This window comes from Camelina sativa, chromosome 19, assembly GCF_000633955.1.
Source record: "Camelina sativa cultivar DH55 chromosome 19, Cs, whole genome shotgun sequence".
NCBI lineage: Eukaryota > Viridiplantae > Streptophyta > Magnoliopsida > Brassicales > Brassicaceae > Camelina > Camelina sativa.
This window is the reverse complement of record NC_025703.1, coordinates 12,201,249-12,226,664: the sequence shown is the minus strand read 5'-3', so window position 1 is coordinate 12,226,664 and position 25,416 is coordinate 12,201,249. Positions and strand designations below refer to the sequence as shown.

Sequence of the window (25,416 nt, the reverse complement as noted above, 5' to 3'; positions counted from 1 at the left end):
AACACTACACCACAACCCACGCGTCGCGTGGGCCGGCACCTAGTTAATAACTAAGAATACACTTCATTGTAGTATTGTAGACTGACATCATTCACGGTTGCGTAATTCTTAGAAAGTTTCTATATCACTTCATTTCATACTTATAGAATTGTACATTCTTTGAAGAAGTCTTTCAGATAAGTCTTCAGCATAATCATTACAAATATTAAATTGATTTGATTGATTTGCAGACGGTTCAGTTTCCCGTGCAGAAGTCTGCTAGAAAAGTCGTCGACATAATCATTACAAGGTTTAAATTGATTTGACGTTAATTGGTAAAGAAGTCTGCCAGAGAAGTCGTTTTCTTTATATTTTTCTGGTACTGTTTCAAATAAACCGGAATTGGTTTTCTAAATTTGAGATTATTTTTCTTGTCATCAATACATACTTCACACAGAACTCCAACACGTTGACTTCCAAATTAAGTCTAAGTTAATGACCTAACTGCCTAAGAAAACCAAAAACTTGATTTCTCCATATGTATAATATATAATCATTTCAAAAACATACAGAGGCAAGTACATAACATATATCAAAGAATACAACAAGAAAATCTTAAAAATTATTCACCAATTTGCAATAAATTGGTTTTTAAATTATGACGACTTCATGTTGATGTCAACATTTTAGACATAAACAAGCCTCTACGCAGAGACTTTAACTCGAAATCTATTTTGTGTGGTCTATTTTTGCAATTACAATTTAATAAAGCAGACACCGGACGAAGTCTACTAGGATAGTTGACTTCTTTTGTTGTCTTCCTTTGTTAATTTTTTGGTCAGTTTTGCAATTAAAAACATAGAACAGAGTAGACTTCTTAGAAAGTTTCAACAAGTTAACTTCGATTACAGTCTACTCTGGTTATTTTTGCAATTGACCAAACCATTGACTTTGTAGTAGACTTCTAGCTGACAAGTAGACTTCATCTATCCGTCAACTAGAAAAAGTAAACTTCGTTGTGGTTAGTTTTGCAATTGACCAAGTTTGACTTTCCTCAAGTAGACTACGTACGAAGTCTCCAGGAATGTTGACTTCGTTTGCAGTCTGCCGTGGTCATTTTTGGGGTTGACCAACATTTTAATTTTTTAACTAGTAGACTTCTTTTGCAGTCAACTAATTAATTTTATATCAATAATATTACGGTCAATGTTTTTATATATTGGTCAAATCCAAAAATAGCCACTATAGAAGTCTACTCTTTTATTATCGGAAGAAGACTTCGTCCGGCAGTCATAACTAAAAAGTCAAGAATTTGGTCAATTGCAAAAATACACCTTAGTAGACTGCAAACGAAGTATCCGACATAAAGATTATAATGCAGTCTGAACCATATTTTTTTGTTTTCAAATGAAATTAAGGAGACTGAAATTACAGTCTACGGGCTCGAAACTCGATAATTTTTTAATTGCAAAATTGACAACATAGTAGACTTTACATGATATTATGACGGTTAGACTAACAAATAAAGTCTAATTTCGCAAAAAAATCAAGGAAAATCACGAAATCTACCGGAAAATAACCTTATCGGTGGTTGTTTCGCAATGTCAAGCACCAATGACGTCGTCTTTAGTCACCATGGAAGAAACCCAGAACCAATTTAATCACTATCCAAGAATCATGACATATAACAAGATGAATGCACTTGCAAATTTTATTGGATTAAAATGGAGAGGAGATGAAAGAAAATGAAGTTTTCATAGCATTGGGTGTTATTTAAGCTTACAAATTCAGGTTGTTGAAGCTTTAATAGCTTCAAATTTGGTTGTTCATGGTTGTTGGAAAATTGATGGCGGTGGCACAACCATAAATAAAAGAAGAAGATGAGGATATGAATGTAATAAACATTTTTGCAAGAAATTCAAATAAATTAGAAATAATGACATTTTGTGAATACAATGAATACATAAGAATTTAATGGAGAGAAAGTGGCAAATATTGGAGAGAAAAAAAGAGGTAGTCAGTTTTGCAATTGACTCAAATTAGAGGTCTAGTTTTGCAAGCACCCAACTTCTTAATATTCAACTTCCTTAAATTTAGAACCACAACACTCACTTCACTTCATATATAATTCCCACTTCATCACTCCTTCAACTCCTCGAATCAGAGAATGAATCAATCCGAGCAGAATTCCTTATCCGGTAACTCTTCTATTATTTTCTAAAGTCATGATCAATGTCCGACGACGTATAATCTTTTTCGCCCTCATATAGATATAATCATGAACAAATTATTCTATACACACCAATTAGATAACTAATTAATCTTTTCGGGCACAGTGGAAAGACCTTCACAGACTTCATCAGATCCCTACACACCGCCACCGCCGATTGGTTATCCCACTAGAGATGCGATGGTGGGTGATCCTCCGGCAGCAGCAGTGGAGACCAAATCCAAGGGCGTCGAAAAAGCAACGAAAATAGTAGAGTATATATTTCTTTTGATTTGCTTTCTTTATAGTTATGTTTCTATATATTTTGGCTCTAATCATTTACAATATATTCAACTTTATTTTTAATGATCTGTCTGTCTACAGAAATACTGGTAAAGGTATTGAGGCATGTTGCGAATGTCTCCTGTGTTGCTTATCATAATCAACAGGATGAGACTGAAGTCGTTCAGGAAATCAGAAAAACAACGTACGTAATATAAATAAATTAGAACCATCCATCAATATGTTATTATCTATATTATTCGTTTGTAAGGACTCCCACGTACGTTGCATATTTTAAGTTTATTTGCTTCATTGTTTGAAAGGGATCCATGATTCTTCATTTGTTTCGTATACTTCGTTTTCATATATGTCAAAGAAAAAGAAGAAGAACAAAAGCTACTTGTAACTAGTAACTATCCAAAGAAAACTGTGTTACAGAAACTCAAATTATATTAAAAATATAAACATCATATTTTTTAATTATTTTATATTTTTCATTAATCATATTTTTAAATTGAAATATTAGATACTATTTTTTTCGAATTTTTTTTTGGATTTTAGTCTTTTTACGTAAAATTTGTGTCATTGTAGTTATTTGATAGGATGAAGTGTTAATTTAACAATTAATTGCCAAATTTGTGTCAAACTGGTATATTTTCACTATAATTTATAATTAATTTTAATCTAGTTAAATACACTTTACTTTTTTTCACCAATGGAGATACTCTTAGTAACTTATCAAAATTCTTAGATTCTTTTTTATCGCAGTGTTGAATTGATGAACTAATTTTGGGAAGAGAATCAAATGTTGCAAGCCATCAGCAAAAAAGAAGTCCATGTGTTGAAGTAATAAGCAGCATATCCTCTATGTGAAATACCAATGAAACAATCTCACAAAGCACGTTTACTTGGTTATCCTGAATGTAAAAAAAAAACTGATTCTTTCTTTACTTGCTAAATTAATAAGAGATTGAAATAAGTGAGAAGAAAAAACTGAAGCAAAGGATCCAGAAAGCCAAGATCTTTCATTCAAACACTGGACCTAGACGTAAGAAAAGATTATGCTTCAGTTCTATAGTAATGCATTAAACCAAACCCAATCAATACAAATACAAAAGTTTACATAACTACTTTCACCAAATTAGACAATAGAGTTTCAAAGTTTACAAACCCATCACAATACTAATAAGAACTTCAATCATCATAGCCAAAAGCTAATCTCGCCCTTCACTTCGTTGGGCATCAACAAATCCCATAGCCTCTCAGCATTTCAACACTTGTCTCCCTCGCCTTCCAATCCCAAAAGCTAATCTTGTCATTCACTTCCTTGGTCATCATATTAGACTCATTACTATGTACAACTTGCTGAACACGACTATGTTCCCTTCTTGCGAACAAAACTGTTGGAGTAAACACACAACTTGTCTTGCTGCCCCATGATTATTTCGTACAGTTTTTCAACCAACGGTTTGGTGGAGATGAGTAAGGAGGAAGACTGTTGAATAGCGCATCATATTCCGGCATCAGTTTCTTTTGAACTGAATTAACAATCCAACGGTCAAGCTGAGGGGTTGTGCACCTCACTATTTCCACCCACCGAGCTATGCCAATCATATGGTGCATCTATGATAGAAAAACAATCCCAAAAGATAAATAGGCAAGCCAATAAATATATAAATAAATAATATAAAGTTAACTTACCAAATATAGTGAAATTTGAAAAATGAAAAACTATTTATGGATATTCACATTTATGCTTCGAAAAAAATAAAAAAGATTTGTATATATAAAATTCACCTGGTGAATGATATCTCGAAGCTTTAACGCTAAGACCATGCTGGGTGAATGATTTAGGTAATTTTAAAAATAGATTGGAAAGAAAAAGAGAAACGAAAAACAGTAAAACGAATTATATGTTTACCAATCTATATGACCATGTGAAATTGAAGCTGAAAGGGTCCGTCAATATAACTAGGGAGTCATATTCATTGTCTACCAGTTTCTTAGCTCCAGCTTTTATGGCTTACTTAATGGCATTCTTAACATTGTCCGTTTCAAATACTGCAGTTCTATTGGCATTGACATTGTCACTGTTAACAGAAGAAAATAAAGTCAATTCTAATCCACAAAATAAAAACAAATCATAAATCCAAATAGTATAGAAATCAATGAAAGATGAAATAGCTTACTTGGGACGAGCCTCATAGATAATAACAATGGCAGTAGAATCAGGAAGTTGGAGCTCAGTAGTCTCATTGGTACGAGAGCCAACATTATCATAGTATGATACATTTGTTTTTTTTTTCTGGGTTTTCAGTTAATATACATTATCAAATCTGGAACATCTTTGTCTTGTCCTAATGTTGTTAGCTTTTGTTCTTCCCTTATCATCGAGATGCTCTTTTACGAATAAATTAGGTTCTAATTGGCCTGTTCATTTTTGGATGGGATATATCCGTAAGAAAATTTTCCATGTAACTGATATAAATTTTATTTTAGTCTAACAAAGAAACATTGAATAAAATATGTTGACGAAATACCCCTATTTCCATATATTCTGTTTGATATTTAATATTTACACATTTAATAAAAATGATCCAAATTTTATTCATATTCACATAAATATATATTACACACTAAAATTATTTTAAAATATACGATATAAATACTTAATCAACATATAACACCAAAGATGATTTTTAATATTGAATTAACAGTGAACATGTACTGCATAGTACTAACATCAACTAATTTTTTAATATAACTAATTAAATATATATATTTAAAAAAGTTCTCCTCAAACTAGAGTTAGTAATCTAGTAGAAAAGGTTAAAAACGATAACAAAATCAAAATATAATTTGTATAGGAGGTTAAAAATACTCATTGTGAATTTTTTGTTCAATTATCCCAAATATATATTACACAGGTAATTGATTTGTTTGTGTTATCCGATGATGGATACACTGAGAGTGAGATTAAGGATGACAAATACTAGTTTTTCTTTTTGTCTCTCTCTAATATTGTTATTTCTAAATTGTTATATTATATTTTTTTTTGTTGGTGTTAGTACTATGCAGTACATGTTCACTGTTAATTCAATATTAAAAAGCATCTATATGTTAGACATCGATTAAGCATTTATATTGTATATTTTTAAATAATTTTAGTGCGTAATATATATATATATATATATATATATATATATATATATGCATATCTTTGTGAATATGAAGAAATTTATCCTCAAAGTAGAGTGTTATCAATCTAGTAGATAAAGTTAAATTTTCGGTTTAGTAGGTTTTGAATCTTACGAATTTGTAACTTTAGTTTTGTTAAACAAAGGATATAAGATGAATCAAATGAGATAGTAAAACAACATACGAGTTTGAAATATATATTCGAATTTGGTGGCTTCAGGGCATAAAATGAGTTTATAAAGTGATATGGGCCTTTAGGGGGTCATCTCATCTAAATGGGCCGAATTTGATGTTGAAATGATCAAATTAGGGTTTTTTTTTTTGGTCCTCAAACACTATATAAACACAACAATCTCTTCAATTAGGGTTTCTTCTTTGCGGTGGTGTGAGAGAAACCGAAACAATGGTGAAGTTTCTGAAGCAGAACAAAGCCGTGATCCTCCTCCAAGGCCGTTACGCCGGGAAGAAGGCAGTGATCGTCAAATCCTTCGACGACGGAAACAGCAGCCGCGGTTACGGACACTGTCTCGTCGTCGGACTGAAGAAGTATCCGAGCAAAGTCATCCGAAAGGACTCAGCGAAGAAGACGGCGAAGAAGTCACGTGTCAAATGTTTCATCAAGCTCGTGAATTACCAGCATCTGATGCCTACTCGTTACACGCTCGATGTGGATCTGAAGGAAGTGGCGACTGTTGATGCTCTTCAGAGCAAGGATAAGAAGGTGACTGCTCTTAAGGAAGCTAAGGCTAAGCTTGAGGAGCGTTTCAAGACTGGGAAGAACAGGTGGTTCTTTACCAAGCTCAGGTTCTGAAGAAGAGCATCTTTGAGATTTTATCTTTATCGGATTTATAATTTACATTTTTTTGTTTTTAGTTCTGTAGAATGAATGTGGATCATGGTGTTGTTAAGACGTTTTGGTTGGAATTTGATTTCGAGTATTTGTCTTTTTGAATTGTGTGATCATCATTTGCTATATTGATTGCCTTAATCGTCTCCAGTTTAATAGCTGAATTGATTACATTCAGGAAATGTTGTTAAAGAGTGTGGAGTAAGTATTGTTTTACAGTCTTAGCTCTTAGGTTTCTGCTTGATAAGATACAGAGTCTCTGTAGAAGCATGTTTGAGTTTTCAAGTGTTAATAGATAGATAGTGTTGTAACCAGTAACTGCATAAGAAGCTAGAGAGGTGATTGGAATCTTTCTTCAACCATGTTGTTTAGCTGTTAAAGATTGGAAACTAGTTTCTTCCTTTGGATATGAATATAAAGAAGTTAGGAGATGATTATGATGTGTTAGTATGTAGTGGAACTGCCATTTTATCTTGACAAATAAGATAGGTAGCAGTGCCTAATACATTTCTGAAACTTAGAGTGCAACCAAATCTCCTTGGACAAAAGTTATGCGACTCAATAGCAAAGCGAAATACCAACTATTTCCATCTCCTCTTAAACGAAACGAAAATTGAATGTTCCATCCCTATCCCAATACCTCCCTAATACCATTAAACGTTGAATCTTCTGTCCAGAGCCAAGATGAAAGTTAATTATCGTGTAACTAGCCTGCCTCATATTCATTCATTTCACTACTTGTCATATGTACCAGTAAGATAACAAATCATTAGCTTCAACATAACTAAAATGCCGGTATTTTATAATCTACGTGTTTCGGAACTAAAGTAGGAGTTTAGGTTGATTGTAATTGACGATCTTGATTAGCTTGTATAAAGGTTGTCTCTTACTTCATATTGTTCACTATGATATTTTTTTTAACATTTATTTTAATGTTACATTGAATTTGAGGGAAGTTGTAATGAGGTGTTGAAGAATTTTGTTTAAAACATCAATCCATTGCTTATGACTTTTCTGAAATAGAACAAATATATAAGATGTTGAGCAAGGACAGATTTTGTTTCTGTCAAAAAATTAATATACAAATTTGTTTTATTTTAAATTGGTGTTAATAATTATAAAAAACTACGTAGCTAAAATCATAATTGAACATCTAATACTAATAGTACATTATATTGTCAAAAAGAATTCAAAATGAATAATGTCTAAATTTTTACTTAAACAAAAAAGTCAAGTAACAATGTAAAACTAATAACTAAAAAGTTTTTAAAATGGTCAAAGAAATTTATTTAATGAAATTAAAATGGTAATTTTTGTATTCAACCTCTAATTAATTTTATGATAAGAGTTTGAAAAAACAATAAATATTATTAACCCAAAATCATGTTTGAGAGGACAAAAGTTAAAAGATACCCCCACATAAAGTCAGTTATCATCATATCAGACCTTATACTTTACATAAATTATCACTTTAGTCCTCAAATTAAAAAACCGATTTAACCACAAAAAAAAAACAAGTTTAAGCCAAAAACAAGAGAGATTTAGATTTAATTTTAGAATATAAAAATAAATAAAAGTTGTCGTTTTTTATAAACCAGAAATTAGAAAAGCTGCCCAACTTGTTCTTCTCTCGAACCCTAAACGAGCCGGGTCATCTCAAAAAATTTCTTCGACATTGCATTCCTCCGTCGTCTTCAGATCCTTCCCCGCCGTTCCTTAAACTCTTCTTCTCCGGTCGATTCCACCTTCTCCTTCCCCGGAACCGAAGTCCTTGTACCGGAATTTCATCCAGTTTCTTTTGTTTACCGAACCGATTTGTCGCGTAACCAACCCGGTCACGAACCTCCAAACCAAAAAGGTTCGTTCTTTGTTTGTTCTTACTAGAGATTAATTATTCAAAAACAAACTCAGAAATTTACGATTTTGCCGCACTGGGTTTATGAATTTTGCGTTTTTCAAAGCTCTTTCCTTGATGGGTCGATTCAATATAATCCGATTTGTTTCAAAAAAACGAAAATTTAACATCTTTGTTACGAAAATTTGCGAGCTTTATATTATATCCAGCAGCTGAGTTCTTTCTTATAAGTTGTGTGACTCGTAATGTTTTGATTGGAGGATCTAGGGTTTTGGGAATGTGAATTCATGGGTTCTTTGTTTTTGTGCGAGTGGTTTTTTTGTAGGATGGATTCGGATTTAGAGCCTGTAGCTCTTACACCGCAGAAACAAGACAGTGCGTGGAAGCACTGTGAAGTTTACAAATATGGTGATCGAGTTCAGATGAGATGTCTTTACTGTCGTAAGATGTTTAAAGGAGGTGGTATTACTAGGGTTAAGGAACATCTTGCTGGTAAGAAGGGACAAGGAACGATCTGTGATCAAGTCCCTGATGAGGTTCGTCTCTTCTTGCAGCAGTGTATTGATGGCACTGTGAGACGTCAGAGGAAGAGGCGTAGATCAAGTCCTGACCCTTTGCCTATAGCTTATTTCCCTCCTTGTGAAGGTGAAACTCAGGTTGTTGCTCCTACTGATGTGGACAATGGTTTTAAATCGCCGGGTTCGGATGTGGTTGCTGGTCAAAGCACGGGGAGGACGAAGCAGAGAACTTACAGGAGTAGAAAGAATAATGCTTTTGAGAGGAATGATTTGGCTAACGTTGAGGTTGGTGTTGGGAACAGTATGAGTGACTTGCTTGGTCGGGATATGGACAATTTGATTCCTGTGGCTATTAGTAGCGTGAAGAACATTGTGCACCCGTCTTCCAAAGACCGGGAGAAACCAGTTCATATGGCGATGGGACGGTTTCTGTTTGATACTGGAGCTGATTTTGATGTGGCTAATTCTGCTAATTTCCAACCGTTTATGGATGAAATTGTTTCTGGAGGGTTTGGTGTTTCTATTCCCACACGTGAAGACCTCAGAGGCTGGATTTTGAAGAGTTGCGTAGAGGAAGTGAAGAAAGAAATTGATGACTGCAAGTCTCTGTGGAAAAAGACAGGCTGTTCTGTTCTAGTTCAAGAATTAAACTCCAACGAAGGCTGCTCTAAGATCCTCAAGTTTTTGGTTTACTGCCCGGAGAAAGTAGTGTTTCTGAAATCCGTTGACGCATCGGAGATGTTAGATTCTGAGGATAAGTTGTTTGAGATACTTAAGGAGGTAGTTGAAGAGATAGGTGATAGCAATGTTGTTCAAGTTATTACCAAATGTGAAGACCATTACGTTGCTGCTGGGAAAAGGTTGATGGATGTGTATCCTTCTTTGTACTGGGTTCCTTGTGCTGCAGACTGCATAGACAAGATGTTGGATGAATTCGGAAAGATGGACTGGATGAGCGAAATTATTGAACAAGCTCGAACTGTCACAAGGATTATTTACAATCACAGTGGTGTTTTAAATCTGATGAGGAAGTTCACTTATGGCATTGATATTGTGCAACCAGGCTTTTCCAGTTCAGCCACAACTTTTACAACAATGGCAAGAATTGCTGATCTAAAACCCCATTTGCAGGCTATGGTTACTTCATCCGAGTGGAACGATTGTTCATATTCGAAGGAAGCAGGTGGATTAGCAATTACTGAGACTATCAATGATGAGGGTTTCTGGAAGGCATTAACATTGTCAAACTACATAACTGCTCCTCTTTTGCGGGTTTTGAGGATAGTTTGTTCTGAAAGGAAGCCTGCAATGGGGTATGTGTATGCAGCAGTATACAGAGCAAAGGAAGCAATTAAGACACATATGATACACAAGGAGGATTACACCATCTACTGGAAAATTATTGATAGGTGGTGGTTGCAACAACATCGTCTTCCTTTGCATGCTGCTGGTTTCTATCTTAACCCAAAGTTCTTCTATAGCACTGACGAACTATTGCGTAGTGAGATCCATTTAGCTGTGGTTGATTGCATAGAGAAGTTGGTTCCTGACGTCGACATTCAAGATATAATCATTAAGGACTTAAACTCTTACAAGAATGCTGCTGGGATTTTCGCAAGGAACTTAGCAATCAGAGCTCGTGACACTATGCTTCCTGGTACACCAATATCGTTCTTATTTATTGAAATCTCATTAAGACTTCTTCATATGTGTTCAAGTGTATCGTATGTACTTAACTTGCTCTTTTTCATTTAGCTGAATGGTGGTCTACATATGGAGAAAGCTGCTTGAACCTGTCACGTTTTGCTATACGCATTCTGAGTCAGACATGCAGCTCATCGATAGGCTCAGGGAGAAACCTGCCACTAATCTCTCAAATATATGAAACAAAGAACTCCATTGAGCGACAACGGCTCAGTGATCTTGTATTTGTTCAGTATAACATGCGCCTCAGACGACTGTAAGTTTGAATTCTCTTACTCTTAAACACAGTGTTTCTTCAAAACAGAACTTATGGGTTCTTTGTCTGTCTCCTCTAGGGGCAGCAGTGAAAACAGTGGAGATGACACTGTAGACCCGTTATCACACAGCAACATGGAAGTTGTTGAAGACTGGGTTTCGAGAAACCAAGTTTGTATAGAAGGGAATGGAAGCTCAGACTGGAAGTCACTTGAACCGATTAAGAGAACAGAAGAAGTAGCTGTTGTTATTGATGAAACAGAAGACTTGGGTTCAGGTAAAAGCTTCACACTGTAGTAGAATCTAGTTTCGGAGAATACATATGTTGTTGACCATATATGTATTGATTGATGTGAGACAAGGTTGTAAAAAAGGGTTTTGAATGAAATATGAACAGGTTTCGATGATGCTGAGATATACAAGTTGGAAAAGGAAGCTAGCTATGAAGGTGGTTATTCGGAGAATCTCTTCACTTGAACTTCACCTCTCTCTCTCTCTCATTCTGTAATCATCATAGGGTTTTAATTTGCGACTCCTCTTAGAGTTTGATTTGTATTATTAATAGAAGTCTTTACCAATTTAAGTTGTATCCCAGAAACTAATATTTACAGGATTCTTCTTCTTCTTCTGATAGTTGGTGATTGAAATGTTGTTTGGACATAAGCTAATCTTTATTCTTAAAACGGTTTCAGTGAAAAAAGTGGTTAAATTTGAAAAAAAAATAAAAAAATTCAGATACTATATATATAAAGAAGTCTTATCCTCAAGAGCCTTATCTTCACGTTTGGTCCTGAGAAAAGTAAAGATGGAAGGGATAAGCCATATTGCACTTCCTGTTCTAGGAATTGTCGCAGTCTCCGTTGTAACCTTCTATGCCGTTAGCTTCGCTGAGATCAGAGAGGTTAGTCATTTTGAAACAAGTCCTTGATTTCTTTGAGTAGAGAGTGCTCGCTCATTAAGCAATCGTCTTTGATGTCATTTTGGTTTTTTTTATGTGGCAACATGGTCTTAATTAACGTTATCTCTTGACAATGGATTTATGTAGAAATCGTTTAAAGATGTGTATGACTCGGAGAACAAAGACGGAGCAGGGTTCAAGACTTCTTTATCTTCGAGGGAGAGAAGATCTAGAAGAGAAGCAAATAAAAAACGTCCTAAATCTTGATTTGCAGATGTCCCAGAGACCAAAATATATATCGTACATGTTTTCTAATCAAAGAGACTCTATTTTAGTCAATGATACATTTGTTTTTCTGGGTTTTCAGTTTATATACATTATAGAACATCTATGTTTTGTCCTAATGTTGTTACTGATGTAGCTGCCTTCTGGTCATGTGGCTTACTGTTTCTGGATCTTTGGTTTGGTCATACTGGTTCTGACTTCTGATCACATTTGCTAGAAAATTTGGACCTATTTTTTTCTGAAAACGACTTCACCAACGTCTGGAACAAAAAACCTGATGCTTGTAGAAGAACCCTGAAAAATGTGTTGAGAAAGAGCTGACTCGTCGTCAAACTTTCGTCTCTTTGGCTCTGGTTCCTCAGGTAAAGGCACAGGCAGAGGTGGTGCAGTCTTTGGCTCTGGTTCCTCAGGTAAAGGCACAGCCAGAGGTGATGCAGGAGGAGGTTGCATTAAATGGGATACACTCTGATCACAAGCTCGACCAGGAATAGCCAGTTTAAAGCTGACGTGTGGTGGTGGGATGGGGACACCATCTATGTCAGCAAAACAGTCAAGAGAACTCACAAAATCATTCAAACAACCCATAGCCAAATCCAGTCCCTCTTGCTGGAAACGATCCACCCAATCGAAAAAACCCTCAAGAACGGTGTCCACATCAAACCTTTTCCAAGGCAACAATACTCTGGAATAAAACTCAACAAGCTGACTATAGAAATCAAACCTGCTACCACTGGTCGGCTCCATAAACTCAAACTCTAGAGGTCTCTTCTTCTCAGCCACTCTAGTCATCAAAGCCAGCATAAATTCCATCCCATACCGCGCCTCAAACTGGGCCGTGACCTTAATAATACATGCCTCCTTGCGTGTGAAACACAACCCATCGTGAAACGTAGTAGTTGCAGGTCTTAGAGGAGGTTCCCTAAACGGATGAAGCTTAGGATCATCAAGATCGAGATCTACACAATACTGATGAATAGTAGCACCTCGAGATCTCTTTGGAGGAGGCAGCACAAGGGTATCAGGCCCCCTTAGTATTGGTGGGATCATATTCGTCAAAAGGTGTACAGGTGGTGGCATGACAACACGATACTCTTCATCATCAAAGTGAGCAAAACAGTCAACAACACCCACAAAGTCAAACAAACCAGCTTCCTCTTCCATCTCCAGGACTCGGAGAATCTCAAAAAACCTCTCAAGAACGCTTGCCGCACAAGCATCACTCTCTTCCATCTCTTTGGAACGCCTTAATACTCTGTGATACGTTTTAACCAGCCCAATGTAGAAATAGTACCTCATATCAGAATACTGCATAAAACCAAACTGACGGTTCAAAACCACTTCCTTGCGCAAACCTTGTTTGAAATACAACCCATACCTAGCCACAAACTGCGCTGTGAGCATAATAGTACCAAGCTGCTTGAGTGTGATCCCCTTTGCAGGGAATCTAAATGCAGGTCGAAAAAGAAAGGGTTCTAGTGCATCATCATCTACACAACAATCTTGAAGATTCTGAGGGTTACAGAGCCGAGATCCCATAAACTTTGAAAGGCGTTCAGGTTGTGGCAGGATATAATCAAAGGAGGCACCATACATGTGAGTAAAAAAGTCAAGACCACCAACAAACGCATGCAAATCAACGGTAGCCATCTCAACTCCGTCCTCCAGCTTCTCCAACTGAAGACATTCTGAGAAAAACTCAAGTACCCCGGCGGTACAACCATCCTCAGTCCTCAACAGCTGATCCGAAGGCAGTAACACTCTGGAATAACGATATTCAATCAGATTGAAAAATCTTGACTTGTTGTTCCAACCATCATCATCAGTTGGCTTCAGAAACTCAAACAGAGGATTCATAACCACTTTCTTCATCAAATCACGACGAACCCGCGGTCCATACCGAGCCACAAACTGTGCTGTGAGCTTAATGATACCAAGCTCATTGAGTGTGATCTGCTTTTCAAAGAATGCATATTCACGAGATCGAGGTCTTAGCTCAACAGGTTGCGCTTGAGTAGTAGTAGTAGGCTGGTTAGATCCGAGTGGGTGCATCTCTGGATAATGGAGCATCATGGATGAAAGGTATGCAGGTTCTGCCACAATATGATAGTCTTCATCATCAAAGTGAGCAAAACGGTCAACACCACTGACAAAAGCATGCAAATCGATCAAAGCCATCACATCTCCTTTCTCCAGCTTCTCCAACTGAAGAAGGTTGAAAAAATCCAGGAAAACACCAATAAAGCTAGCATCATTGGTCATAAAGTTTCACTGCAAGGCCTTAACACAGTAGCGTAGGCACGAACAAGGTCGTTGTAGTAATTAAACCTGGTACTAAACCGCTCCAAAAAATCAAACTGGGGTTTGTAATAGCCCAGTTTCTCTCTCAAACCACGCAGAAAAAACGAGTCGTACCGGGCCACGAACTGCGCTGTGAGCTTAATAATACCAAAGTCCTTGATTGACATGGCAGCAGATTTTTTAGGGTAACGAAAAAAGTGATAGCGATAACGAGGAGGTGGCAACGGGAATTCTATTTCTTTACGGTATTTGTTAAGCTTTTGCTTGTAGAATGGGTGACAAGGGTCTGAGTTACGCAAAAAGCTATAGGTTTTTCCATTAGAGTTTGTATCAATGGACATGAGCGTCTTCTCCAACTCCAACCCTTTTTGGGAAACCAAACGTGCAATTGTCTTGACACAACTTTTGTTTTCTGGAACGGGATTCATATTATTTAATCTGCGGCAGTGCCTCCTACCCAAGAACGGCTATGGCAAACGGAGAGAGAACGAACGAACGACTTGGAGAGATCTATTAAGAAAACGAAAAAGATCTCAACCGAAGAACCACCCTCTAGGCTTAGCTAAGCCATCTCTTTTTAAACCGAACTTAGAGACAGTGGGCACGATAGAAGGAAGGCAATTTTCCTTTTTTCTTTTTTTTGGTTCACGATCGAGTCATGTTGTGAAAAGAGAGTTCTGAGTAAAATAAGGAGCTAAAGCTGGAACCTTTATTATTTTATGCATATATAATTATCGAATTGTGTAAAGACAAAAACGATTCATAAGAAAGATGACAGAACAAAGAAAAACTTTTTTCATCAACATCAATAGACTCTCTGCTTCTTTACTTCTTGTGCTGAGCCTTGAGTTCTTTTACCTTCTTTTCAGTTTCCTTTAATGCTTTCCCGTAGATAGATACCAACTGGAAAAATGATCAAACAAACCACAAGGCAGGAAGAAGAAGAAGCAGAGTGTTTCAGGAAACTAGTCACAAGATTTTTTAGCAGAAAAAGAAAAGACATAATACTGTCTCAAATATTTACCTCGTCGATCTCTTCAGGTGAGATAATGAGCGGTGGAGACATCATAATGCTATCACCTGCAACACGGACTAACATCCCTCGCTTCTGGCACTCAGCTCCAAAGTATGCGCCAACACCTGTGAACATCATTTGAATATGGTGTAGAGATTTAGTATGGTAATGAGTTAAGGAGAATGAGACTTTTTGTTTGGTCATGAGAGAAAGAGAGAGAGAGAGAGAGATTTTACCCCATTCTGGTGGAAATGGTTCGTTCGGGGATTTGTTGTCCGCAAACTCAGTCCCAAGAATCAAACCTGTTCCTCTTATCTAGCAACCATCCCAAATGCTGTTAGTCAAATACTTCTAAAAGACAAAAACTTGTAAGTAAAGACCAAGAGAACTCGTGTACCTCTCCAATAATAGGACTACTAGAGGCAAAAGCTTTAAGACCATCTTGAAACCTTGGGGCAATTTTGGCGACATACTCTGGTATGTTCTTCTCCCTGTAATATAAAAAATATATGAAACGTCAAAAAAGTGCAGTAAGAATAGAAAAAGGAGAAACTAATATCACTTGAGTGTCAGGTTCTGAGTTTATGGCAAATTACAATCTAAAAACTGGCTCACTTAAATTGAACGAGCAAAGTGACAAAAGCTTACTTGTATATCTTTAATGCTTCAATTGCTACGGCACATGAAACTGGATGACCAGAATAAGTGAATCCGTGCGAGAAAGCACCTGAAAATATAAAAAGTTTTTAACCAGCATTGTAAGATCAGAACATTGGAATACGACTACCACGGTGAACATTTATTAGTTTACAAAAGTACCTAGTTTGTTGCTTTGGGAATAGATGACATCTGCCACTTCTTGACTCATAAGAATGGCTCCAATCGGCATATATGCTGAAGAGAGTGCCTGCATTTTAATAACATTTACAACATGTCAGGGATATTTTGCCAACAGAGCCAAAAAGCTACTAATCAGCTTGCAAAATCTCACCTTAGCTAAGGACACAAGATCTGGCTTGATGTTGTATTTGTCACAGCCAAACATTGTTCCGAGCCTTCCAAATGCACATATCACCTTAAAGGCCAAACAAAATGAAAAAGGATAATATTATATCTTCTTCTTGATCAATTTTGGGGTCATGATCCTGTGTGTGGACTGATAGTTTCATATGCACATACCTCGTCAGCGATGAACAAGATATCATATTTCTTAACAACAGCTTGGATCTGCAACACAGAAAGAGAAATTGGAATGGCAATAAGAGCCCAATATCACATCCACAAAGATCTAACCACTAAACCACATAATCATTCTAGTGGTACTTGATACCAACAACGTTTCAGAAAATGACCTTTTCAAAGTAGGTAGCAGGTGGAGGTATCACACCCCCAGCACCCATGACTGGCTCAGCTATAAAAGCACCAATCTAGTAAGAAGATATTTCTGTTAGATTGCGATACCAACATCATCTTTAATGCATAAAGACTGAAATTCACATAAGTAAATTATGTTTACAGTTTCTGGCCCCTCTTTGATGATAAGATCCTCTAAATTTTTGGCTAATCTGGTTGAGAACTCCTCTTCCGATTCGCCTGCGCAAACAATTCCACGGTTAAACTAAAAAACAATACTCTTCTTTTAAAATGGAAGTGAAAAATCACTGATACCTGGAAGATGGAAACGCCAATAATGAGGGCAATCTGTGTGTAGCACAAATGGTGCAGGTAAATCAAAATTTTGGTGCAGCGCCGGAAGGCTGGAACAACAGATAAATTTGTTAAGCAAATAAAAGGAATCTTTACCACAGATAAGAAGAATATCTGAAGATCTATATATATCCTACCCGGACAAACTTGCTGATATAAGAGTGGAGCCATGGTACCTGAAATCGTAACACCGAACTTATAAACACTTAAAAAATCTTATCAAAACAGTCAAACGAGAAATAACAAGCATATATTCTTTCTCACGATTTCTTTCTAGCGATAAATTTTTTCTTCTCGGGCCTTCCAAGTGCGTTATTGTAATACCAAACCAGCTTTACCTGCATTATACATACAAGAGATTCATAAATATCTCTTACAGGAGTACAGGACAACAGATTAGGAAATAAGTGATCAAGATACTGCGTATAGTTATAGAAACCTGGGTATCATTGGCTTCTGATCCACTGTTTGTAAAGAATGCTTTGGCCATTTTGTTGGCCGTGAACATGTCTAAAAGATCCTTAGCAAGGTCCTGTTTTAGGAGGAAAAACAGAACAGTGATTAAATTCTCTATGATTGGCATCAAGTCTACTGCCCTGAGTCCTAACAGCTCACATAAAGTAGCAGCAGACTGTAGAAAAACATCATAATAATGACATCGAAACAAAAACTCTCAAGTACCAGAGAAGGTTTAGTAGTACGGTTCCAAAAGGAGTGATAAAATGGCAAGGTCTTCAACTGCTCAACAGCTGCAGAAACAAGCCGTTGCTCATTTCCTCCTGCAAAAATTTGAGTATCAGTGAGAGACTGAATCAATGACATAATGGTAACACTTGCACAAATGTCCAGAGGTATGTACAAAGAGAAACATCAAGACAGGTGTAGTAATAGAAGGAAGATTACCTAAGGCAGTACACCAAAGACCAGCGAGAGAATCAAGATACTTTTTACCATTGTCATCAAACACATAACTTCCCTGTAAGAAGAATCCCACACTATTACATAACCGTTTGAACCAACAATTAGCAATTTAGCATAGTACAACGATGATGACATATTGATATGTACCTCAGACTTAGCAATGATCAAGGGATGTACATCAGCACTCTGCCATCCAGCAGTAAAAGGTGCAAGCATATCATGCCCCTTAGACCTGCTCTTAACCAAAATCACATTACCACTATTCATGTCTCGTTGAACCTAAAAAAGCCTTTAGTTTTCAACCCTCAAGCATCATAATATTAAAAAAAAAAACACTCACCCAACTGAATTTTGCTTCTCAGGTGATGCCTCTGTAGTGAAGATCCTCCTAGAAGTAGAGTTCCCAGATATGCATGTTGCATACCTACTGTGCAAATTAACCTGCCATGAGAAAAGAGAGAGAGAGAGAGAGAGAGATCTTATTAGCACTGATGTTTAAAAGCTATGAACCACATCACTATATATAAAACACTATTCACCACAAGAAAATTATTGGTTTCACATTTATATAAAAATATAATATTTGAAAACCTTGTACCATGATTACTGGAGAATCCTAAACAGTATATACCCAAAAAGATATGACCTTTTTAAAAAAATCTTGATCCAGGTAAATCTTGTATGTTTGAAAAAAAAAAAAAAATCACTTTTTTATCAGCCACACAAGTTTTACGCATTTCAATGTTATTCTGAATCTTGATCTACAACTAAGCGCGACGAAGATGGAAACGACAAAATTGAGTTAAAGAAGTTGAAGAAACCTGAGTTGTACGGGCCAAGCGTCGGAGGCTGTTGATGACAACCATTTTTTCTGTTCGAAGGCGAGAGTATGAAGAATCCTGGAGAGCTGAGATTGGTTAAAACAGAGGATGATGATGGCGTTATGAATCAATAAAAAATATCTCTTTGAGTTCCATTTGATTTTGTTCAGTGACGTGTCATTGAGCTATTTTATTTTATTATAATGTTCCTTTTTTGGTTTTATTTTATATAAATCAATTTAGATGCTCTTCTTCATTTAGCCAACTAGAAATACATTTATCCCAAGTTTGACTACATATTTCATTTTTGTTTGGTATCAAAGTATTAAATTTTATGTCTAACAGAAATACAGCAGTGATATTAAATGTTATGTTTAAAAATATTATACAACAGAAACATAATATTTTAATATGTTTATATATTCTAATTTCAATAGAGATAAAACTTTTTAGAATATTAATTTAAACAGCAAGAACATAATGATCACATTATAATACATAGGGATATATATGCACAAACTAACTTTACATTTTTGCAATTACTTAGGCACATAACTTAGTTTTTTGTTTTTCTTTCAATTATACATTATTAAATAATTTAAAAATCACGCTTATTATTTTATTTGTATCTCATTTTAAAATTTTTATATCAAAACATTGTTCATAATTCATGATAATACTTTGATTTAACAAATATCATTATTATTTTTGATAAAAGTACATACTTCAAATTTGAAGATATAGAGTGGCTAGTTTGGTTAATTCACCCTTATTCACCACCACAATAATTTATCTAATTTTTCAAAGAAATTATTAGACTACCTACTGAAAAAAAATATTCCTAAATATGTAAAACAATACAAAATTAGTCACAATGTCACATCATAGAATAGCTGACATTACAATCGGGTTGGCTCGGCCTGGTCCGATCCGACCTGAAATATTTCCGAACCTATATTTCAAAGCCAAGCCCGGCCCTAACAGGGTTACATGTTTTTCGGGCTTATTTTAAAGATCAAAAATTCAAATTTATAAACCTTAAAAAGCAGTGTTTAAAGATGCGCTATAAAAAAAAATCAATCAAAATTTTAATACTTTAACCAAATAAAACAATATATCATTCATATAAAATATTATAGATAAATATTTTAAAAGTATTAAGTAAATATAAAAACTTTGATTAGAGTTTTAAACTTTATTTACAATAAATCATTAATTAAAATTGTAATCAAACAAAAATGTTAACAAAAAAGTACACATATATTTGCTAAACAATTTTTTGGGTTGGTCAGAGCCCAGTCGGGCAAAGCCCGAAAAATCCTATAGACCAAATGGGTTGAACCTGAAAAACCTGATTTTTTTTGGACATATAATTTAAGTCCGAACTTAGTGTTTTTTGGGCTGAACCGGGCCAGCCCGCGAACTTTGGCTCTAATTAACATGCCTAAAATGACAACACATCACACAATATTAAAAAAAAAAAAAAAACTTTTTTGGCTTCATCCAAATATCCCAGTGCAGTAAGAGAAAGAACCTTTATTATTTGTAATCTTACTATATACATTAATGGAAGCATTAATTAAAAGGAATAGAGAGCTTAAAAGAAACATACAGTAAATAAACTGCTTGCCGTTTTACAAGTCAATAAACGCTGAAGCATAAAGCACGCGTACGGCGTGCAATCTAATCTATCATTCAATCAATCGGATCTCTGAGGAAGAGGGAAACGAAACGATAATTAAAAAAAAAAAATCCAATTTTTAATTAAGCAAGTCAATCAATTTGATTCAATTCCTATCTCTCTATCTATCTGTAACATTTTTGTCACACACATAGACATAGCTCTAGCGAGAGAGAGCCAAAAAAGAATGGACTTTTTTTGTATAGAGAGAGAAAAAGTAAGCGAGAAAGACGCTCAGTGATAGGACTGAGAAAGATCAAGAAGACGACACTCACCACCACACTCTCTAAAGATCCGATCTTTTCACTTCTCCGTCGGTAAAAAAGTTTTTGAATTTTCCCTTCTCGATGTTGTCTCTTCGTTTCTCAATCTTCCAAAGTTTGTCTGTTTGTTAAGTGTTCATTACTAAAATTCTTGGTAGAAGAGTTTTTGAGTGACTCAATTGAAGTTTCCTTCTTTTTGTTTCTGGGTGTATGTATATCAGTACAAACTGCTTATTAGTACTCTGCCCTGCAATCAAAGCTTTTTTACTTTACGGATTGAATAATTCAGTAGCTAATTGCGGAACCTTGTAGGTTTGTTGATACAATGGGTGCTTCAGGGAGATGGATTAAAGCTTTGGTTGGTTTTAAGAAATCTGATAAGTCTAAGTCTTCAAAGAAGGATGAAAATGTGAGTACTTTATGTTTTAATTGATTACAAGTGTGTCTCTTTCTATCTTTGATTATATGCCAATGTTGTTGGTTCATGTCTGTATTTGCATTATATATATTTGTTTAACTGATGGAAAGGTGAAGGTGGCGTCCAAGAGTAGGTTCGGGAGAAACAATTCAGTTGATTTCGATTTTGAAAAGTTTCAAGATGGATTTGAAGATTCCAATACGCGTAGTGTGATCGATACTGGGGTGTCTACATCAACTTCACTACAGTCATATGGGGGCACAGCTTATGAAGAACAAAGTAGGGAACATCAAGCTGCAACGCGTATTCAAACAGCTTATCGAGGATTTCTGGTATCAATTCGCCTTATGGAGTTGATCTTTTTTGTTTCCTTTAAGTCTTCTTCATGGCATGCCTTACTTATGATCTGCTAATGATATAGATTATGTCCTAAAGGGCTTATTACAGATTTATGCATGCTTGTGATTTATATAATCTCTTTCCCTTCATTTCTGTATACCATTGACTGGACTGAATAAAAAATGATACGTTTTTTTAGGCTAGAAGGGCTTTACGAGCGTTGAAGGGATTGGTTAGACTTCAAGCACTTGTTAGAGGGCATGCTGTGAGAAAACAAGCTGCTGTAACGCTTCGATGCATGCAAGCGTTGGTAAGAGTTCAGGCTCGTGTACGCGCAAGACGTGTTCGTCTCGCCTTGGAATTGGAAAGTGAAACGGGTCAGCAGACACTTCAGCAACAGCTAGCTGATGAATCCCGAGTTCGAGAAATAGAGGTGATGGTCACTTGTCTCAGTTATTTACAAAATTTGTATTTGTTGATTTTGTGGTTAACATGACTATTTGTTATCATATCTCAGGAAGGTTGGTGCGATAGCATTGGATCTGTTCAACAAATCCAAGCCAAGCTGCTAAAGAGGCAGGAAGCTGCAGCTAAGCGTGAGAGGGCTATGGCATATGCTTTGACTCACCAGGTTCACTATTCTAGTTGAGAAATAATTGTTTGAATTTGTTCATAGCTTTCCCTGAATTGTCAGTCTGGTTCTCACTGGTTCTCTTTCTTTGGACCAATTCTTAACCAATCACTATGACTTGCAAATCTGAAGCTGCCTACTTAAGTGTTCTTTTGTCTTGTTTTCTTAACTTTCTTCTGCAAAGTGTTCTTTTTTTCTGCTAAACCTTTTTGGTCATTTTTCTTTCCGTATAAGTGTTTCTATTTTACCTATGCCACCATTAATAACAGTGTCCAATGGTGTAGTTTCTTTGTGGTTGTGAAGGGATTTCTCTCTCACATAGGATGCTCTCTTGTAGTGGCAGGCAGGAACTCGACAGTTATCTGCTCACAGTGGCTTTCAACCTGACAAAAACAACTGGGGATGGAACTGGTTGGAAAGATGGATGGCTGTTCGTCCATGGGAGAACCGGTTTCTTGACAGTAACCTCAGGGATGATGCGAAATTAGGTGAAAACAGTGTGGAGCAGTCTGAGAATGTGCATAAAACGCAGATGAAAAGTGCAAGCAAGATGCCAAACACTTCAAATCTTGTATCCGGTGTTTCAAGTCAGATGACCGGCCCATGTCAGTCAGATGGTACTTCGTCTTCTCCTGGAATATCTTCAAGCATTCCAGTGGTATCCAAGGCTAAGTCAAAGCCTGCTAAAGACGATCTTGCTGTAGAAGTTAACTCAAAGCCTGGTTCTGGTCCAAGATCGCACAGCAATCCAAAAGAAAGATCAAGAGAGCCAATTAGATCTTCAAAGGAACGCTTATCTCTGCCAAACAATGGTCAGATTTCTTTCTCTACGCCTAGGAAACAGTTTGTCGTTTTCATTTTTATAATTGAGAGAATGAATAGTCTAATCAACATGCTGATAGTGATGGGGGAATCAGTTTGCATTGGTCCTAAAATTACAAACCACAGTTTAGTAGAACCCACAAATCTGATCTAATGTGTCAGTGGATAGTATACCAGGACTCAAATCAGTCTGTTTGTTCCCATTGTCCTTTTAAGTCAAAATTGTGAATATTTTTGAACAGGAAAATATTTAGGATCTCAGTCAGCTAAAGCCAACCCAGCGGGAAAACTCACGCCAACCTCTCACAAAGTAGTTGAGGAAAAATCTGCCCAAAACCAGAGAAGACGTAACTCCGACCCGATAAAACAGAGGCTCGCATAGCCCTGTTAAGTGTGTAGCTTGAGAACTGTCATCCCAATTCCCTCTCCCATCGTTCTGTACATACACAGCATCTGATGAACGGATAGAAAACACAAAAAAAAGGCGAAAGGCCATGGGAGAAACAGAACACAATGGTTTCCAGATGAGAGATTTGCTTGGTTTATCGATCAATCAAGAAGAGAAAGATGCTATATTGGCGTCTCTCTCTGCCTTCATTGTTGTTGTTATTTATATATTAGCCATCCTTTTCTTTTTGTCCATGGTTCTCTGGAGTGATTTTGGATTTCTTATATGGATCGGTAAGTAGTGTTATTACTTAAGTTATATGAGCTTTCTCAAGGTGTACATTCGTCAAACCTTTGCGGTTTTATGCTGGGAGTGGGGATTCCCTCTCAATGTGATTATATAGTACGTTGTCTTGTATACGTTATAAATTATGAAAGAGTGATGAAATTTTTTCATAAGAATGGTTTTTTTAAGTGAACAATTTCTAGACATGAAAGTGCAGCGCACAAAATGTCAACATATACATGAGAGTTTCTCTGGAAGAATCAAAAGTGTGGACATTTCGGATTTCTGAGTTTACAAGAAGCACCAATTGTAAGAAGCTCACATCCATGGAAGAAAACTAGTTCTACTCTAACAGTGAGAATGACCGCTAACTTCGCACAGATTCCAGTGACTCGAAGACTCAAAATTCAATCCTCAGAGTTCCAGCAACACAGCACAGAACCCATTGATTTTGAGCCTCTTCAGGAATGGGGAAGGCGTTTTGTAGAAGATCCAGAGCCTTTAAAGAAATACAACCGGTGTATCTACTTGATGTTAGAACCGGGTTGGGAGTTTGTACCAAGAACTCCAGGGGTAAACACCGGAAGCTGGTTTGAGGTTGAACTCCTTCTGAATCTTGCATCACGATGAACTGTTGATGCCAATCTGTCTTGTACCTCTCTTACTGACCCCCTTCCGGTTCTTGGGGTATCTCTAGTCGGAATATTAATCAGTGGGCCTCCATAGAAGATAGAATCACCTGTATATGTCAGTCTTCTCTCGGATTGGAGCAGCGGAAGAGGATCCCTTAGTGCTGTTGATCCAGATGAAGACTCTTGTGATGGAAGAATGGGTCTCTGATTCTGAACGTTGGCTGTTTGTGAGCTAGGATTTAGCAACCTGTTGCGAACCTCAGATGTTGTAGTTACAGGAGCTGATACATATCTCCCAGCTTCTGGATCCCAAACAACTGATGTCTTTCTCACATCCCTCAGATTAGAAGTTGCAGGAGCAGAGAGAAATAGTGGATTAGCGTCGTTTCCTCTGTGCAACACCTTATCATCAAAAGTTGAGTGCATGTGATGGGTTGTTGCAGTGAAGCGATGGCCAACTACTGTAGGATTCTGAGGGAGTGGAGCAAGTGTGACAGACTCGTGAACATGGCTTGGGCTGCTAAGATTGCTCATACCATGGCTGCCTGTGTCATACTCATCCCGGCTACCTTGGCTTGGAGCAAACGAGTTTCTAGAAAGAGATGACCTTAGATCATTGTTCCGTATCTCTTTACTCGTAGACATATGTGCATCTGTGCTGACACTACTGATGATACTAACCGTGCCAATGGAACTAAGTTCATTATCAGGTAAATGGCGATTATCTATCGGTCTTAAGACAGATGACGATGCTCTGGCTCTGGCAGCTGCCTTTGCAGCTTCATTTGGATCCAACTTTGCAAGCTTCCATGCATTACGTTTGACGGGTCTTTTCAGAGCCTTGGCGCCTTTCTCTGATCCAGGTGCATCTGGGTCTACGGTCGATGGTACCATGCGAGGGTCTAAGTGTGGAATGACTTCATCCTACATAGAGATAATGAGTAAAAATGGCAAGTCGATACCTGAACATAATCTCAGATTAAGCAATATATGTATGCCAACAATTCATACATTTCAAGTTTATACATAGGGATTGATCCCATGGATAACTAGATATGCAAATGATGTATATGAATTATATAACCCAACTATTGCAACAAAAACTCTAGTGCGTTTCACAAGAGATAAGACATGCGATGAAACAAGAATAGTTGCATGTTTTGGA

The 25,416-nt window shown here is 36.6% G+C and overlaps 7 protein-coding genes across 13 annotated transcripts in view; 5 read left to right on the top strand and 2 right to left on the bottom strand.

Moving 5' to 3' along the window:
* The window catches only part of LOC104767743, a 2,739-nt gene extending 2,434 nt beyond the window's left edge, over nucleotides 1-305 (top strand). The window contains exon 3 of the mRNA XM_010491724.1: nucleotides 231-305. Coding sequence (XP_010490026.1) covers nucleotides 231-305 — 75 coding nt within the window. The remainder of the gene's footprint in view (nucleotides 1-230) is intronic.
* Nucleotides 6,028-6,671, top strand: LOC104766118 (60S ribosomal protein L27-2). The gene has a single exon (XM_010489938.2). It carries the CDS (start codon nucleotides 6,072-6,074, stop codon nucleotides 6,477-6,479), a length of 408 nt encoding a protein of 135 aa, XP_010488240.1. The 5' UTR covers nucleotides 6,028-6,071; the 3' UTR covers nucleotides 6,480-6,671.
* On the top strand, nucleotides 8,104-11,515 carry LOC104766116. 4 transcript variants are annotated; one of them, XM_010489937.1, is made up of 5 exons: nucleotides 8,104-8,373; nucleotides 8,696-10,545; nucleotides 10,644-10,848; nucleotides 10,928-11,124; nucleotides 11,245-11,515. In XM_010489937.1, exons 2-5 carry the CDS (start codon nucleotides 8,697-8,699, stop codon nucleotides 11,322-11,324), a joined length of 2,331 nt encoding a protein of 776 aa, XP_010488239.1. In that variant the 5' UTR covers nucleotides 8,104-8,373; nucleotide 8,696; the 3' UTR covers nucleotides 11,325-11,515. The 4 variants fall into 4 exon arrangements, with proteins under 4 accessions (XP_010488239.1, XP_010488238.1, XP_010488237.1 ...); XM_010489936.1 differs by lacking the exon at nucleotides 8,104-8,373 and having other exon boundaries at nucleotides 8,380-10,545; nucleotides 10,937-11,124; XM_010489935.1 differs by lacking the exon at nucleotides 8,104-8,373 and having other exon boundaries at nucleotides 8,380-10,545; nucleotides 10,934-11,124.
* LOC109131040 lies at nucleotides 11,611-12,149 on the top strand. The gene is made up of 2 exons (XM_019241492.1): nucleotides 11,611-11,748; nucleotides 11,893-12,149. Exons 1-2 carry the CDS (start codon nucleotides 11,653-11,655, stop codon nucleotides 12,010-12,012), a joined length of 216 nt encoding a protein of 71 aa, XP_019097037.1. The 5' UTR covers nucleotides 11,611-11,652; the 3' UTR covers nucleotides 12,013-12,149.
* Nucleotides 15,011-18,949, bottom strand: LOC104787216 (gamma-aminobutyrate transaminase POP2, mitochondrial). 2 transcript variants are annotated; one of them, XM_010489934.1, is made up of 19 exons: nucleotides 18,793-18,949; nucleotides 18,312-18,412; nucleotides 18,119-18,203; nucleotides 17,954-18,026; nucleotides 17,732-17,829; nucleotides 17,490-17,582; nucleotides 17,315-17,388; nucleotides 17,188-17,226; nucleotides 17,012-17,100; nucleotides 16,860-16,936; nucleotides 16,696-16,770; nucleotides 16,523-16,570; nucleotides 16,335-16,418; nucleotides 16,163-16,250; nucleotides 15,992-16,070; nucleotides 15,741-15,834; nucleotides 15,580-15,658; nucleotides 15,353-15,468; nucleotides 15,011-15,231 (listed from the first exon to the last, which is right to left on the bottom strand). In XM_010489934.1, exons 1-19 carry the CDS (start codon nucleotides 18,835-18,837, stop codon nucleotides 15,154-15,156), a joined length of 1,515 nt encoding a protein of 504 aa, XP_010488236.1. In that variant the 5' UTR covers nucleotides 18,838-18,949; the 3' UTR covers nucleotides 15,011-15,153. The 2 variants fall into 2 exon arrangements, with proteins under 2 accessions (XP_010488236.1, XP_019096129.1); XM_019240584.1 differs by lacking the exon at nucleotides 18,793-18,949 and adding an exon at nucleotides 18,570-18,625.
* Nucleotides 20,556-23,652, top strand: LOC104766114 (protein IQ-DOMAIN 1). Of its 3 annotated transcripts, none has more exons than XM_010489933.2 (7): nucleotides 20,556-20,790; nucleotides 21,049-21,145; nucleotides 21,271-21,486; nucleotides 21,693-21,926; nucleotides 22,011-22,124; nucleotides 22,462-22,936; nucleotides 23,189-23,652. In XM_010489933.2, exons 2-7 carry the CDS (start codon nucleotides 21,062-21,064, stop codon nucleotides 23,326-23,328), a joined length of 1,263 nt encoding a protein of 420 aa, XP_010488235.1. In that variant the 5' UTR covers nucleotides 20,556-20,790; nucleotides 21,049-21,061; the 3' UTR covers nucleotides 23,329-23,652. The 3 variants fall into 3 exon arrangements, with proteins under 3 accessions (XP_010488235.1, XP_010488234.1, XP_010488233.1); XM_010489932.2 differs by having other exon boundaries at nucleotides 20,557-20,798; nucleotides 21,265-21,486; XM_010489931.2 differs by having other exon boundaries at nucleotides 20,558-20,790; nucleotides 21,265-21,486.
* LOC104767742 (probable protein S-acyltransferase 20) overlaps nucleotides 23,574-25,416 on the bottom strand; it is a 6,085-nt gene continuing 4,242 nt past the window's right edge. Inside the window, exon 9 of the mRNA XM_010491723.2 lies at nucleotides 23,574-25,175. Within this exon, the coding sequence (XP_010490025.1) occupies nucleotides 24,144-25,175 (1,032 nt within the window). The 3' untranslated portion in view covers nucleotides 23,574-24,143. The remainder of the gene's footprint in view (nucleotides 25,176-25,416) is intronic.